Source organism: Protomyctophum parallelum, assembly GCF_964188405.1.
Source record: "Protomyctophum parallelum genome assembly, chromosome: 21".
NCBI lineage: Eukaryota > Metazoa > Chordata > Actinopteri > Myctophiformes > Myctophidae > Protomyctophum > Protomyctophum parallelum.
In genome coordinates this window covers 40,945,417-40,962,729 of record NC_139713.1, presented here as the reverse complement: position 1 = coordinate 40,962,729, position 17,313 = coordinate 40,945,417, and the positions used below count along the sequence as shown (strand labels likewise).

General features: G+C 45.4%; 1 protein-coding gene across 1 annotated transcript; it reads left to right on the top strand.

The window, feature by feature from the left end:
- The first annotated feature begins 13,084 nt into the window (after positions 1 to 13,084).
- Positions 13,085 to 15,399, top strand: LOC310878759 (ribosome-releasing factor 2, mitochondrial-like). The gene has a single exon (XM_083793141.1). The coding sequence runs from the start codon at positions 13,094 to 13,096 to the stop codon at positions 15,386 to 15,388; it is 2,295 nt and encodes a 764-aa protein (XP_083649267.1). The 5' UTR covers positions 13,085 to 13,093; the 3' UTR covers positions 15,389 to 15,399.
- The last annotated feature ends 1,914 nt before the right edge of the window (positions 15,400 to 17,313 follow it).

The window sequence follows — 17,313 nt, the reverse complement described above, 5'->3', positions numbered from 1 at the left end:
CTAACTCTGGGGGAGGGGCACAGGGATTACAATTTAGGCATTTATCAGACGCTCTTAATCCAGAGCGATTTACATTAAGCAAGAACAAAAAGCATGGCAATACATCACATACATGAAAAGTAGTTATCATGAAACATGCGTAAGATAAGAACGTAACAGTGGAATATCTATATATATACTATACTATGCTATACATAATACTATGAAGTGCTATGACTACATACAATGCCATTCTAGTGCTGTCTACATAGCATGCTATAAGTCTGTATCAAATGCTAATCTAAGTCTACAAAAAGTGCTATCTAAGGGATTGTCGTTTTTATCATGAACATTAGAACATTAGTCAGGACCTTATTATCTTCATATAAATAAGTTGAAAGTGGTGAAGTGGTCCTTTAAAGATGGAGTGCCGTGATTTTTTTCCACACTTAAACATGATCATCAGGTGTATTTAGGTGTATATGAGGTATAATTTTTTCAAAAAAGTGTACAGTATTATTTTGTTAAAATGATGGTTTTATGTGGACACACCCACCAGTTCATTAGGTATGCGTGAGTTTAACCATAGCACCACCCACCTAATCCAGTCCCTCCGCCTCCTCCTTTAAGACCACCCACTTGTCCTAGTCCCTCCCCCTCCTTATAAAAGGACAGCCCATGGCTCTGCCCTTTTGTTTACAAAATGGCAAATTGGTGTCTGTAATGTAACAAAAACTCATGTTTTTGTGAATGTTAGAAGTGAACACTTCCAATATTTCTGAGATATCGTATAGGCACCATTATGCACTTATACTGCCACCATCCATGTATAGGCATATAATCCATGCATCCATACCATATCAGATCTGTTTTTTCTGATTTTTTATAATCATTTATTTATTTCCTCCAATTATATTGACCCTATTGTCGCAATCAGCTCAGCTCATCATCCAATTCGATCATAGTTTAACAGCAGAAACAATTAGTTTGATAGATCATTTAGCCTACAATATATTGTAGGCTATTGATTTCCTCCAGCTAAGCACCCTGGCATTAAAACTGTCCTTTATCTGACTGCGTTGAGTTTCAGCAAAAGTCGCCAGATTTAAAGAAACAAGCGGCCAGGTCCACAAAAATAAGTCACAGAAATTGCCGTGAATATTTATGAAAACGTTTCAACAACACCAATCCTTTTAACAACATATTAATCTGAGGGTCCTTCACATGAATCATTGGTCAAGTCAACCACATCTCCCCTGAAAGTTACTTATATGAAAACAAGCCCAAGTCGCTTGTAATAGCCAGACATGGCAACATGACATCCAGCGCGACACAACATACTTCTAATTCTTGACTTTACAGCCTCGTATAAGTATTAGGACCTACATACATATTGACTACAACAGCCAACAAGAATGCACACTGTGACACTACACTCTGTATCAAAGCCCGACCACTGTGATTATAAAAGAAACAACCTACTCCTTGAGAACAACAAGAGCAACTATACAGCAGAGCAGGTAGGCTATAAGACTGGTTTGTTGTGGTTTCCTTCCTGAGGACCCGACGTGAACATTTACTTGCTTCCAATCTAACGAAAAACAGTCTGCTCTGCTGTGAACTGGTAATGTGTGAAATGACTGTTTGAAAATCTGCCACACAGTTAGACACACACAGAGCAGCAAAAGCAAACTGGCTGCGCTGTTCAGTTCACACGTGTGTATGTGGCAGGCAGCTCCGCCCACAGAGGTTGTCGTATTTAAAAAATATGTATAGAGGGGAGGTGCGTGTGTGCGTGCAATATTTTTACGTCACACTATCCGTGTTTACTTCATTGGCCCGTTTGACCGTCAAGGGTTCAGCCTCCAGGAAGAAACCCTAAATACAAAGTTATTACACCATTGGACATAAAAACGACTCCAGGGTGTCTAATGAAGTACTGTCACCCCATAGACACATGAAAAGCTGGAAAAATACAAAAATTGTGGCACTCCATCTTTAAGGAAATGCTATAGTAAAGTCTTGCTCACTAAACAACATACACAATATACACACTTAAAAACAATATAATGTAACACCTGTGTCGTATAGAATAGATAGTGTAGAACAGTTACTAAATTACAATCAAGGGTTAGACGTAGGACTAGTTAGGTTGGTCTACTGGAGCCAGAGGGGTAAATAATGAGACCAGATACACTGACTGATTGACACCTTGTGCAACTGTTGCAGTATTGAAACCAGTACAGTTTAGTATTAAGTGCATTTCAAAATAAATTCCTCAATTAGGATTTGAATCCAAATATAAGCACTTCACATGCTGCAATAACCAGGACAATAAAGACAAACAATAAACCCTTACACCACTAAGTGGCTATATGAAATAGTCCCAAAGACACAAAGTGCCTACACCTTAGTGAGCGTGTGTAAGTGTTGGCTGTTACAGCCTGCACTGCTCCTTGCAGGGCAGAGGGTGTGTGTGTGCTATTCTTAATTGTCCAGTCCTGCACTGTTCCTCACAGGGCAGAGGGTGTGTGTGTGCTATTCTTAATTGTCCAGTCCTGCACTGTTCCTCACAGGGCAGAGGGTGTGTGTGTGCTATTCTTAATTGTCCAGTCCTGCACTGTTCCTCACAGGGCAGAGGGTGTGTGTGTGCTATTCCTAATTGTCCAGTCCTGCACTGTTCCTCACAGGGCAGAGGGTGTGTGTGTGCTATTCTTAATTGTCCAGTCCTGCACTGTTCCTCACAGGGCAGAGGGTGTGTGTGTGCTATTCTTAATTGTCCAGTCCTGCACTGTTCCTCACAGGGCAGAGGGTGTGTGTGTGCTATTCTTAATTGTCCAGTCCTGCACTGTTCCTCACAGGGCAGAGGGTGTGTGTGTGCTATTCTTAATTGTCCAGTCCTGCACTGTTCCTCACAGGGCAGAGGGTGTGTGTGTGCTATTCCTAATTGTCCAGTCCTGCACTGTTCCTCACAGGGCAGAGTGTGTGTGGATTATATACAATGTCCAGTTCTAGTGTGTAGTCTGTGTGTATCACCGCCCAATACTGCACTGCTCCCTGCAGGGGGGGGGGGGGGGACACTGGGGGGAACAAGGCTACGGGGCTGGGTCTGTCCCAAGGACAATTCAACACGGTCTGGGTTCGGTTCTTCCAATCACGGGCAGCTCGCCATCCTTGGACCGACTGCAGATTCGGGCTGAATCAGAACAGATGAATCCAAACCAAAAAACCTGACCTGCATGGTTTGACACAACATTTGTGTTGTATGAGGGCGAGGGGGGGAGGGGCAGTCGAAACACAGCTGAAAGCTGTACAAATTGTTGTGTCAAACCATGTGACTCCCATTGGAAATGAATTGCGAGTTTGCATCAGTCAATAAGTCTCATGCATCAGCTATACATCAATCTGTTGTGCAGGTGTGAGTCAGGCCTAAGTCATTTTACACTTGGTTGCATGCTGAAAACAACAGATATGTGAGCTTGTAGATCGGCTATTTTCAGCAAGTGTTAACTTAAAACAGCCATAATAAAGCCATTTAATGTTTGTTTTTAGTTCAATGTTTGTTTTATGAACGCCATTGACAATGCAGGGAAAATGTATAGGCTACGTGTAGGCTGTCAATCACAGCGACTGGCCAGTCACAGCGCACCATTTACTCAAACCCGCAGATGAAACCATATTCGCTTCATTATGACCTAGAAGGGAATGCAGGGGCAGAGCCCTCTGATTAGGGTTGAGCAGCATTGAGTGCACCTGTGCGAGCTATAGGCTCAGTCAGAACCAACAGAGTTTCAGTGGTGGAGCTCTACTAGTCAAACAAATGTCCTTAAAATAAAGAAATAAAGATTCAAATTAACGAACTCTCCTAAAATAATTGGCAGAAGGCGCACACGGTATGTTACATGTTGTTGTTTTGTTTGTAAACAGTATTGTCATGTCATCGTTTGTGAACATGTGAATGTAATGGGCATTTCATTGTGTTTGTTTACATTTATGAACATGGACGATTTCATGATTATGGACACTTAAAAGAGACAGCTCGACTGTCAAAGAGGACATTCATAATTCATATGCATGTATAATTCATTGTGGTTAAAGATATTATTTGTTTGTTATTCTTTGCAGTTTTTCACGTTGTCTTGGGGAAAATAAATACCCTTGAGATATCAGTTGGAGCGTTGTTCATTCTGCTGGTTAACCTATTCTGGGCGGGAACCCCTTTTGGTGTTTTTTCAAAAAATAGCAGACCTACAAGCTCATAGCGCGCTATGAGCTTGTAGGTCTGCTATTTCTATATTCTGCTAACTGTGGGTCTTTGCACCACTAGTCTAACGCATATCAAACTGTGGGTCTTTGAACCACTATAGTCTAACACATATCAAACTGTGGGTCTTTGAACCACTAGTCTAACACATATCAAACTGTGGGTCTTTGAACCACTAGTCTAACGCATATCAAACTGTGGGTCTTTGCACCACTAGTCTAACGCATATCAAACTGTGGGTCTTTGAACCACTATAGTCTAACACATATCAAACTGTGGGTCTTTGAACCACTAGTCTTAACACATATCAAACTGTGGGTCTTTGAACCACTAGTCTAACACATATCAAACTGTGGGTCTTTGAACCACTAGTCTAACACATATCAAACTGTGGGTCTTTGAACCACTAGTCTAACACATATCAAACTGTGGGTCTTTGAACCACTAGTCTAACGCATATCAAACTGTGGGTCTTTGAACCACTATAGTCTAACACATATCAAACTGTGGGTATTTGAACCACTAGTCTAACACATATCAAACTGTGGGTCTTTGAACCACTATAGTCTTAACACATATCAAACTGTGGGTCTTTGAACCACTATAGTCTAACACATATCAAACGGTGGGTCTTTGAACCACTAGTCTATCTAACACATATCAAACTGTGGGTCTTTGAACCACTATAGTCTTAACACATATCAAACTGTGTGTCTTTGAACCACTAGTCTAACACATATCAAACTGTGGGTCTTTGAACCACTAGTCTAACACATATCAAACTGTGGGTCTTTGAACCACTATAGTCTAACGCATATCAAACTGTGTGTCTTTGAACCACTATAGTCTAACACATATCAAACTGTGGGTCTTTGAAACGAAAGACTTTTGAGAATCACTGCGGTTTACCTTTGTACTGTCTGTCTGTGTTGTCTCCATCCACGGTGCAGAACAACCTGTCCCTATACGAGGACATGAGGACACATCGCAGGACATCGGTCACCCACATCTGACCCGCTTGAAGGTCCTGGAGCTGAGCTGGACATCGGTCACCCACATCTGACCCACTTGAAGGTACTGGAGCTGAGCTGGACATCGGTCACCCACATCTGACCCACTTGAAGGTACTGGAGCTGAGCTGGACATCGGTCACCCACATCTGACCCACTTGAAGGTCCTCTGTGAGTGGACGACCCAATAAAGCATTACACTTGTTTACAACAGGGTCCACCTTGTTCAAATCATCAAAACATTTAGAGACGTACAAATAGACACTTCTATATAGCCAAAAAAAAAGACAACAGGAATTCACCATAAAGGATGTAAAAGGGAAAAATAACGTATACAGTGAGGGGAAAAAGGGGGTTATGGCGCTATGACAATATAAATCATTTGGTACATTTGATGCATTTTAATAACATTGACATTTTATCTAAGTTGGCCAGGTGTGCTTATTTTGTCACCTTAAGTCTAGTATTGTTTCCATTTACCACTCTACAATAAATACAGTTCAGTTCTAACAACAGGTGATGTGTCTGTTTGTGTGTGCGTGTGCATGTATGTGTCCGTGCGTGCGTGCGTGCATGTGTGCGTGCGTGCAGGGATGCGTGTGCTGTATCCAGGTTGTTTGGAAAAGAGACGGCAGAGGCCACTATATTTCCACACTCACTCCAGAGCGTCCATACTGTAGTGTAGCACACTGTGCTGTGCTGTGCTGTGCTGTACTGTACTGTACCGCAGGGGTCTGCAATAGTTTTCACAAAGTTCCATGTTTTACTTTTTGTGATAGTCAGTGTGGCATATACCATATGTCCATATCTAAATTAAATATTACCAACTGATTGTGATTGTCCATAACTCCATATACACATAACCTTAGAAATATTGTTTTGTACATCAGGATGCAATGTTAATGGACTCAGAGCAATAACCCACCTATAGGCCTGTCTTAGCCCCTCTCGGGACCCTACATAAAGCTTTTCTGAAATTTTGATGAGTTTTATGTTGGGTCCCTGGTCAGAACTATATTTTCGTATGGAAATTCCAGAACGCGGAAGTAATCATTCTCTCTAAAATAGAAGCTGCGCCATGTGACGGCATTTTTTTGCCTTTGTTATTCTGAATTCGGTAACTTTAAGTACCTATACATCCCGCTGCGAATATCTCCTGTGGCGCGGAAGCCGTTAAGTATTTTTAATCTTTGTTTGACCGATTTGGTCGCTTTATTTCTTCTTGTTTGTTTACCGTTTATTGTACCGCCTCCCGGTGTGCGGTTGGCTTGTGCGGCTATGTCCCTGCCTCTGATCTGCTGTGTCATAGCTATAGCGCCACTAGCTAGCCAGATAGGCGGTACAATGAGGTGTCAATAAACAAGGAAGGAAGAGAAGAATCCAAGCTTCCAAATCGGGCAAACATATATTAAAAATACTTAACAGCTTCCGCGCCACAGGAGATATTCGCAGCGGGATGTATGGGTACTTATACTTTACATATTCAGAAAGCCTCACACTGAAATATGTCGTCACCGAGCGCGGAGAGGCGCTAAACATGTTGTTTATGTTTAAGAATGGGTGTGTACCAGGTGGCATGGTAGTAGTGCAACAGGACCCAATGCTATCTGGGTCGTCAAAATGTCAGAAACGTCAGTAGCATTTGGGTTCTGCTTGGAGGGCTAGGCCTGTCTATGTCCCAGACTCCATGTCACTTCACCTATAGACCTGTCTATGTCCCAGACTCCATGTCACTTCACCTATAGGACTGTCTATGTCCCAGACTCCATGTCACTTCACCTATAGGCCTGTCTATGTCCCAGACTCCATGTCACTTCACCTATAGACCTGTCTATGTCCCAGACTCCATGTCACTTCACCTATAGGCCTGTCTATGTCCCAGACTCCATGTCACTTCACCTATAGGCCTGTCTATGTCCCAGACTCCATGTCACTTCACCTATAGGCCTGTCTATGTCCCAGACTCCATGTCACTTCACCTATAGGCCTGTCTATGTCCCAGACTCCATGTCACTTCACCTATAGACCTGTCTATGTCCCAGACTCCATGGCACTTCACCTATAGGCCTGTTTATGTCCCAGACTCCATGTCACTTCACCTATAGGCCTGTTTATGTCCCAGACTCCATGTCACTTCACCTATAGACCTGTCTATGTCCCAGACTCCATGGCACTTCACCTATAGGCCTGTTTATGTCCCAGACTCCATGGCACTTCACCTATAGGCCTGTCTATGTCCCAGACTCCATGTCACTTCACCTATAGACCTGTCTATGTCCCAGACTCCATGGCACTTCACCTATAGACCTGTCTATGTCCCAGACTCCATGCTACTTCGCAGTTTGAATGAATGTCCAATTATGTTCAGGATGTAATTTGTAGATTGGAGTAAATGTAATGGTTTGGGAATATGTAAATGTTAAAGATCAAACGTGTCCGTCTCACACTTATGCCAGTGTGCCAGTCACCATCCCCTGTGCCAATGTTTCCACCCGTGCCATATGTGTGTATATATTATATATACATATATATATATATATATATATATATGCGAAACGCATCGTGCTAATAAATAAGTTTGATGCAGTAAGTTGTCCGTCTCTGTTCCCTGGAGTGTGCAGTCCCTTCCTTGGAAGGTTTTTCTCTTTTTTGATATATATATATATATATATATATATATATATATATATATAATATATATATATATGGTGCCATTGCCAGCATTGCTGTGCCTCTGTTGTAGCTCCAAGATTGAAGTGAAACATGCATGTAGGCTATTTATTGTGGATGATTGCACATAGCTAATATGCATGAATAATATGAGGCGTAGTTGGCATTCAGACACACACACACACACACACACACACACACACACACACACACACACACACACACACACACACACACACACACACACACACACACACACACACAATCGAGACTAAAGCTTGCGCAGCTGTTTGACGTGGTGCAGGCTCATCTTAAGCCGGTTACTGTTGTTACACCTTGTGGAGTTGTTGTTTGGGGGGGGGGGGGCACACGGCGGAGCTGCTGCTCTATACATTATTAGACTTAGAGTATATATGAATAGAGAAGACACCCGAGTTCTCCTTCCATCCACTTGCATTAAGTTGCTCAAAAGCGCATGAGGCGATTTCACTCCTCCTTCCTCGTAGGAACAGAGTGCATTCTGGGATGGATTGGCCCCAAACACATGAACGCGCTGCCGTTAAACGTGCACAAACGCGGACGAGCGTGCTGCCGTTGTGAACGTGCACAATGATAGTCAACGGACCAGCGCGTCCATGTGTTTGGGGCCCAGGCTGCAATACCTTCATTCGGCCACTATGTCCATTTGGCCTCAGGGTTTCCTCTGGGTGCCTTCTCTATTCATATATACTCTATGCTCTATACATGTCCTTCCAGCGGCGACGGCGTACTGTAGTAAATGCCGACATAATGCTGCGCTTGTATAGTGCGTGCGGGTCTGGTGCGCACACGCATTTATGGCCGGTGGGCGAGACACAGTGTGTGTGTGTGACACACTGACACACACGCACACACACACACGTGCAAGCGATGAAGCACGCACAGAGACCCCCTTTCCACCGGTTGGTTCCCAATGGGAACCGGTTCAGTTCTTTTTGGTTCTTAGTCCATGAGCCAGAGCTCCAACATTGGTGGGAAAAACTAGACCTATATTAAATTGTTTATAGGATCAATACAAGTAAATTAATAGATGATAAGTCCCTTCCACATGAGTAGTAGCTTTATCATACTTAAGTTTCATGGTGATAATAATCTAATATAGGTATGGTTTTGCTACACTCAATTCATAATTAACGTTTCAATTTTGGAGCTCTGGCTCATGGACTTAAAAACCACAAAGAACTGAACCGGTTCCCATTGGGAACCAACCGGTGGAAAAGGGGCCTCAGAGTCACAGACCCGTCCGGGTCCATTTGGTTCCATGTGTTACACTCTCAGAGTCACAGACCCGTAAGGGTCCATTTGGTTCCACGTGTTACACTCTCAGAGTCACAGACCCATAATGGTCCATTTGGTTCCATGTGTTACACTCTCAGTCACAGACCCGTAAGGGTCCATTTGGTTCCACGTGTTACACTCTCAGAGTCACAGACCCGTAAGGGTCCATTTGGTTCCACGTGTTACACTCTCAGAGTCACAGACCCGTAAGGGTCCATTTGGTTCCACGTGTTACACTCTCAGAGTCACAGACCCGTAAGGGTCCATTTGGTTCCATGTGTTACACTCTCAGAGTCACAGACCCATAAGGGTCCATTTGGTCTCACTGCATGGTTTTAACTGCTTAGTGCATGTTTAGAAAAACACAGTTAAATGTGGTGCAATGTTGCACGCACACACACACGCATGCTGCACACACGTGTGCACACACACACACACACATGCACACACACGCACACACACACTCATAGTGCTGCGGTGCACTTTTATGCGCTGTGGATATGACACAGAATCCTGCAGGACAAGTTCACCTAGACTAGTCTGGTTACACACACACACACACACACACACACACACACACACACAGTTAGGTGTCGTGACAATAAACTATGTGGACAATGCATTCTCTTAAACTCCTGGCACGGCTCCAATCATCTGTTCTGTCTCTCACGGTAAACTGTTCCAGTATTTCACCTGTATATAAGTATGTGTACAGTACAGAATGCATCCTTCTATCAATACAGGTCTTACAGGTATTTGATCTACTCTGAGACACTTGGCGTAATGTCATCACGCACACACACACACACACACACACACACACACACACACACACACACACACACACACACACACACACACACACACACACAGTAACACGTGGAGGACACCTGCATAGAAGGATGCATTCCAGTTGGTGACGTGCTGCATGCGTTCATCCCTACAGAAACCTGTTCATTAACTGCAAAATGTACATTGCAGTAGGACATGCTGTACAGCAACATGTTACAGTATGACACGCCTGTTTGTCTGTCTGTCTGTCTGTCCATCTGCCTGCCTGCCTGCCTGTCTGTCTGCCTGCCTGTCTGTCTGCCTTCCTGTTAGGCCAATCAATCTAAGCTAAAAGTGGCGTGACCCAAAATACTAAATGGCAAAAGTCGGCCATAGCCACTTCCCCAAATGTGATGGATGACCTCATCACATTTGTGGAGACGGTTATGGCCGTTTTTAGCCCAAGGAGTGTTTTTCATGTAAAACTAATGATTGGAATTGATTCAGAATCATGAATAACCTCCTAGTTTAACACGTCACATTATGCTACTTAAAGCATAATTAAAATATCAAATGTTTGCCTTATAGTTTTTTAATGGTTCCCCAACGTTCAACCCCTGAATTTACCATGATCCAAAATGTATATAATCTAATTTTAAAATGTTATTTGGATGACCCTATAAAGGAAACCCTATTACTAAAGTATGGCTTTCCCAGTGGATCGCGGAGGCCATCCAACTGGCTTATGCCAGTACAGAGTTTCAGCCTCCTGAAGGCCTGAGGATATATACCCTGCGTAGAGCATGGTATGGCAGTATCCTGGGCACTATTCAAGGGTGTTTCGATACAGGATGTGTCATGTGTGTACAGTTGCAAGTTGGTCATCTCCGTCAACTTTTTTGCAAGATTGTATAACCTGGATGTGGCGGAGCTGGCTATGGCTCACGTAGTCCTGGGTGTATTTTGTATTTGTATTTTTATTTATTCAGCACAGTATAAAAACAACACAGGGAACATATAAATATAAGAAGGGTAAAGTGCTAGGCTGAGGCAAAAAACCCAAGGGCTTATACGAGGCCTCTACCTATATAAATTATAATGAAACATTGTACATATATAAAACATGATTGCAGTATATAAAACAACAAAACACAACAAGAACATAATTAGAATTGTCTATCTACAATAGACGAGGCAGGTCATGTACATAGACTTTAGGTTTGGCTAAACTTATGTGAGTTACAATTTACAATTTAGGCATTTAGCAGAGCGACTTACATTAAGCAAGAACAAAAGCATGGGAATACATCACATAAAAGCATTTATCATGAAAAATGCGTAAGGTAAGCTAAGAAAGTAACAGTGGAATATCTATATAATGAAACTATACATATATACTACTATGCTATACATATGTACTATGGCGTGCTATGACTATATACAATGCAATTATAGTGCTGTCTACATAACATGCTATAAGTCTGTATCAAATGCTATCTAAGTCTACGGAAGTGCTATCTAAGGGGGTAGGGTAAGTGCTATGGGCCATGATGGAGTCTGAAAAGGTGGGTTTCTACGGCGGAAGATTGAGTTGACCCTGGACCCCGGAGCATTTAGGTGGACCTCAGCTCAGTTAGCTCAGTTAGCCCTTGGAGCATAAGGCATATAAAGTTTTCACATGGAGAGTATACGTGCATTTATACCCTCTGGCAAGAGGGCACGTACTGTGTCATGGCACAAAAGGCCCATTCATAGTCGAATGGAACTGTGTGCCTGTGGTTTATATGCTGGTAGAATCTAAAGCAGCATCATCAAATATTTGCAAGAAAAAGAAAATAGGTCAAAATGGTCAGATTGTTTTACAGCCCAAATCGTCTTCCATTGGCCTTCATTGAGTTGAGTGATTGACAGCTGACATGACAAGCCTCTGTTACAGGTCTCAGGGCTGCTGAGTACCTCATTAACAAAACTGAACCTGAATAAACGGGGATAATGACGGAGCAATGAAAAGATTTGACGTGTTGCTTTTATTTCCACAATGCAAGCTGCGCTCCTTATATTAGGACACCAGAGAACCTGGGCTAGAACAAACGTTCCGTCCTGTTGTTACACCTGCATGTTACACTTTGCTAGTGCAATTAATTCACAGTATTAAATGTAAACCTTCAAAATGATTCAATAATTTAACACTCTTAAAACACATTAATTTGTGTCACACTCTCCTGGGGGTGCCACACCTCCGTTGATTTACTCAACATTGGGGCTAATATTTGTCAGCCCCAGAGCCTATAGAAAGAAGCCTTTTCTCCATGTCCGTGGTAGAGAAAATTAAGTTAAGAGATTGGGGCATATACGTATCATCCAATGGATTAAAATAACAAAAGGAAAGAGACGGGTTTGGGTTTGAAATTCTTGCTTTTTGGGGCAGAGACAGACTGACACCAGATTAAGGGTTGGGAGAGGGTTAAGGTCAGGTTTAGGTGTGCTGGGAGAGGGTGAGGTTGAGGTTAACATATCTTGGCACAGTACCATGGGTGTGTACGTGGGTGTGTATAACAACCATGATGCTTTTATGCAACGATTGGTATGAAAGGATGATTGATGTGGGGATTGTCGGGGATTAATGTGGTTGACAGGCACTGTAGGAGGAGAAGATGAGTTCAGATGTGTACCAGTGGCACTGTGCTATTTTGTTTAAAGCTGCATTACACCTCAAGCAGACTGTAATTATGAAACCTTTTAATTAATTGTCTGGTTTGGGTGTTATTTTGTTCATAAAGTGCATGCTATTGATGTATCTGGATCACGGCGCTCTGTGCATACAGAAGTCAGGTGAGGCGACCCCCTCAATGAACCAGGCAGAGAAGTCTCCTTTCAATCTCAATGTTGTGTAATCAGTGGGACTGAACCAATATGTGTCATAGCACCACCCCCCCTCAGCTCAGCCTATAAGGTAGCCGGCCAGGCATAGGGAATAGGCGGTGTTTTACCCAGGTTGTTTCCTGTTCCAGCTGTCATATTTTAAGGACTGAGTTCGTATCATTTGACGATGCGACTTAAAGCCTGTGGGAGTTTTGGAGTCATGCTTTGGGGTAGGAGCTTAATATTTAGTCGTGTGTGCAGATGGAGACTGAATCATCATGTACAAAGACAATACAGCTTTTTGCCAGATGATGTCAAGTCAGTCCGAGCTCTGGTCACTCCGGACATATCAAAGATTCGGAACATTGGCATCATGGCTCACATCGACGCCGGGAAAACCACCACCACAGAGAGGATGCTCTATTACTCGGGGTATACCCGGGCACTAGGAGATGTGGACGACGGGGACACAGTGACAGACTTCATGGTCCAGGAGAGAGAGCGGGGCATCACCATCCAGTCAGCGGCAGTCACCTTCGACTGGAAAGGCCATCGGATCAACCTGATAGATACTCCAGGTCACGTTGACTTTACGCTAGAGGTGGAGCGAGCACTTCGTGTTTTGGATGGAGCTGTTGCAGTGATCGATGCTTCTGCTGGTGTGGAGGCCCAGACTCTGACAGTGTGGAGGCAGGCAGAGAAGCACCAGGTTCCATGTATTTGTTTCCTTAATAAGATGGACAAGCCTGCTGCAAACTTATCTTTTTCACTTGAGAGCATAAAGGACAAGTTGAATGCCACTCCTCTTCTCCTTCAGATTCCAATCGGTAGTGGGAAGAGCTTCGCAGGATTGGTTGACTTAATAACCAAGCAGAAAATCTTCTGGAAGATGACATCCCGGGAAGACGACGGACGTACATTCGAGATGAAACCGCTGAGTCCGTCCGATAACGCAGAACTCCTACAAGAGGCTAAAGAAGCCAGAGCTGACTTGATTTGGCGGGTTGCTGATCTAGATGATGACTTTGCTGAATTGTTGTTGGCTGACTTTGCTGATGATTGTGATGCCATTCCTCCCATCAAGCTCCAGGAGGCCTTACGGCGTGTGACTCTGGCTCGTAAAGCTCTTCCGGTGCTCTGTGGAAGCTCTCTGAAAAACAAAGGCGTTCAGCCTCTTCTGGACGCCATCACGGCCTACCTCCCTGACCCCAGTGAGAGGCACCACGACGTGGTAAGGTGGTACAAGGATGACCTGTGCGCTCTAGCGTTTAAGGTGGTCCATGACAAGCAGCGTGGTCCCATGGTGTTCCTGCGCATCTACTCCGGTACCATGAAGGCCCAGACGGCGGTCCACAACATCTACAGAAACAACACCGAGAGGATGAGCAAACTGATGGTGCCGTTTGCCGACCAGCATGTAGAGATCTCTTCCCTGACCGCTGGAAACATTGCTCTGACCGTAGGCCTCAAGCAGACGGTGACGGGCGACACCATCGTGGCGTCCAAGGCCTCTGCAGCAGCCGCCGCCCGGCGGGCACAGCGAGAATCCGGGGAGGCGAAACACGGAGGAGGTCCGGCCAGTCCGGTGCTGTCGGGGGTGGAGGTCCCTGAGCCGGTGTTCTTCTGCACCATAGAGCCTCCCACCATGGCCAAACAGGCAGATCTTGACAATGCACTCACCTGCCTTCAGAGAGAAGACCCCAGCCTTAAAGTCAGGATTGATCCCGACTCTGGACAGACCATCCTGTGTGGAATGGGAGAGCTGCACATCGACATCATCCACGACCGCATCAGAAGGGAGTACGGCATCGAGACATACCTGGGTCCACTGCAGGTGGCATACAGAGAGACTATACTGCACCCTGTATCTGCTACAGACACGCTGGACCGCCAGGTCGGGGACAGACGGAACGTAGTGACGGTGGAGCTGTCTCTGTGTCCCGTGGAGGACGACGACGACGTGGCGTCTTCCAGCAGCAGCAGCGCGTCTCGCTGTGAGACCACCTTCCACCAGGAGGTGGAGAGGCTGCTGTCGCTGGAGCTGAAGGAGGCCGTGACCAACGGAGTGCACAGCTCTTACCTCCAAGGCCCATTACTAGGCTATCCAGTCCAGGCTGTGTCTACGTTGATCCAGAGAGTGAGCATTGAACCTGGTACTTCTCCAGCCATGGTGTCTGCCTGTGTCTCTCGCTGCATGCTCAAGGCTCTTAAGCAAGCCGGGGGCCAGATCCTGGAGCCCATGATGTCCCTGGAGGTGACGGTGCGAGAGGAGCATCTGAGCACGGTGCTGGGGGACCTGGCCCAACGCCGAGGGGCCGTGAAGGACATCCAGAGCCGCCGCGACCACAAAGTGCTGCTCGCCACAGTTCCCCTGGCCGAGATGATGGGCTACTCCACCGCCCTGAGGACACTGACGTCGGGAAACGCCACCTTCTCCCTCCAGCTGGACAGCTACGAGCCCATGAACCCTCAGCACCAGAGTGCACTGATGAAGAGAGTGGCAGGCCTGGCCTGATCCTCACATCCTGAACTGATGAAGAGAGTGGCAGTCCTGGCCTGACCCTCACATCCTGAACTGATGAAGAGAGTGGCAGGCCTGGCCTGATCCTCACATCCTGAACTCGGTAGAGCTGTGCAACAAATAACCTTCTTTTTCCCCAAACAGACTGTGATCCTGACTGCCAACATTGGTGAAGTTACACCGTAGAGCAGGGGTGCCCACACTTTTTTGTCTTGAGAGCCACTTTCAAAATGACCAGCTCAACAAGATCTACCCAATGAAAACATTATAATAGCATTGCTGAAAATGGCTTTGGAATAGCGGCGCTGGCATTACATTTAAGACAAATGCACTTGGAATGGGAAAGGGGAGAAATGGAATAGGTAGAGTTTTTTTTGTATTTCATTTGTAATGTACCGACATTTGCGCACAGCAACACTCAAAGCACAAAGTATTGCCCCCCCCCCCCCCCCCCTGAAGCACCCAGAAGGACCGTCTACATCTGCCTGCAAACGCGCTCAACGTTAAAGCCCAGCTGCACGGGGTTTCCTCGTCATACTTCCACGGGTCCGCCTGCAGTCCCTCCTCTTACCTCTAGGGGCCCAGTGCGTCAACGTTGAAGAGACTCACTGGGGCCTTGAGTTACAAGCTACATAAATGAGCTGTCGGTGAAAGAAAGAGGAAGACCATCCTTTTTTTCATCAACACTGGACCAGGATCTGCTCATGCTCAGCTGGGAAATGCTAGCTTAAATATTTATTTATGAAACTGTTCCGACCAATTTGTTTTCAAAAGAGTAGAGTAGCTTTATTTGTGTGTATATATGTAATTTCTATGAATGTCAATAGGGAAGTATATGCGAATAAACTTTCAAATATTTAAAAAAAAGGAGGCCCCAGAGGAATGGGTACGAAAACACCAAGAGTCCCTAAGGACAGTGTACGACCACGTACGGCAACAACTCCATACCAAAGCAGAGCAACGGAACAGACGACATAACCAGCAGGTGACTAGTCCTGGTCTAGAAGTGGGCCAGTTCGTGTATAAGAGGAATCACCAGGTGAGGGGGAGGAACAAGATCCAGGACCGCTGGCATTCCTGCCTTTATCGGGTGGTGAACAGATCCCATGACCAGGGGATGGTATATACCGTCACCCCTGTCCACCAGGATGGCCCTGCCTTGCGACTACACCGAACAGAGCTGCGGAGTGCACCAGAGAGGGAGGGACCTGATGTCCAACCGGTAAATCCAGCACCTGTCACTCTGGACCGTACAACTCCGGGTCATGCCCCAAGTGACTCGGAGGAATCGATCGTTATGGTCCTGGAGGATGAGGTTGAGGTGAGAAGAGATCCAGGCATACGAACACCAGAACCAGAGGATCAAGAGAGCCCACTGCATCCGGGACAAGACCAGGGAAGTAGCCCGGGATCCATTGAAGGCTCAGAAGACCATCTATCGCCACCTTCCCCTGGTCTGCGCCGTAGCAGTCGAAGGAATGCTGGTTGCCACCCCAACCCTCACCGGCTGCCATACCGTCAAACAGTATGTCACCAGCACAATGGGGGAGAATGGGGGCCTGCTTCTCAGGGGCCATATCGTCGGGACGCCGATTCAATGTTGGGGGGGCGAATGTAATCAGTGGGACTGAACCAATATGTGTCATAGCACCACCCCCCCTCAGCTCAGCATATAAGGTAGCCGGCCAGGCATAGGGAATTGGCGGTGTTTTACCCAGGTTGTTTCCTGTTCCAGTCAGGCTGTTGAGTGGCGTTTGTTTGTGCTCGTAGCATCGAGGTAAGCTCTTGGTTTTACTAATATAGGGTTACCTGTCCCTAGGTTGATATGTCAACAACCTCCGGTTTATTTACGTTTATTTTTCTTCATCAGAAACTGTGGAGCTCTGAGTTAGCGACAGCCCTGTCAGTGTGTGTGTGTA

Bases quoted from the DNA above. Each gene is read 5' to 3' on its own strand.
- LOC310878759 (XM_083793141.1), top strand. From the start codon at position 13,094: ATGCTTTGGGGTAGGAGCTTAATATTTAGTCGTGTGTGCAGATGGAGA.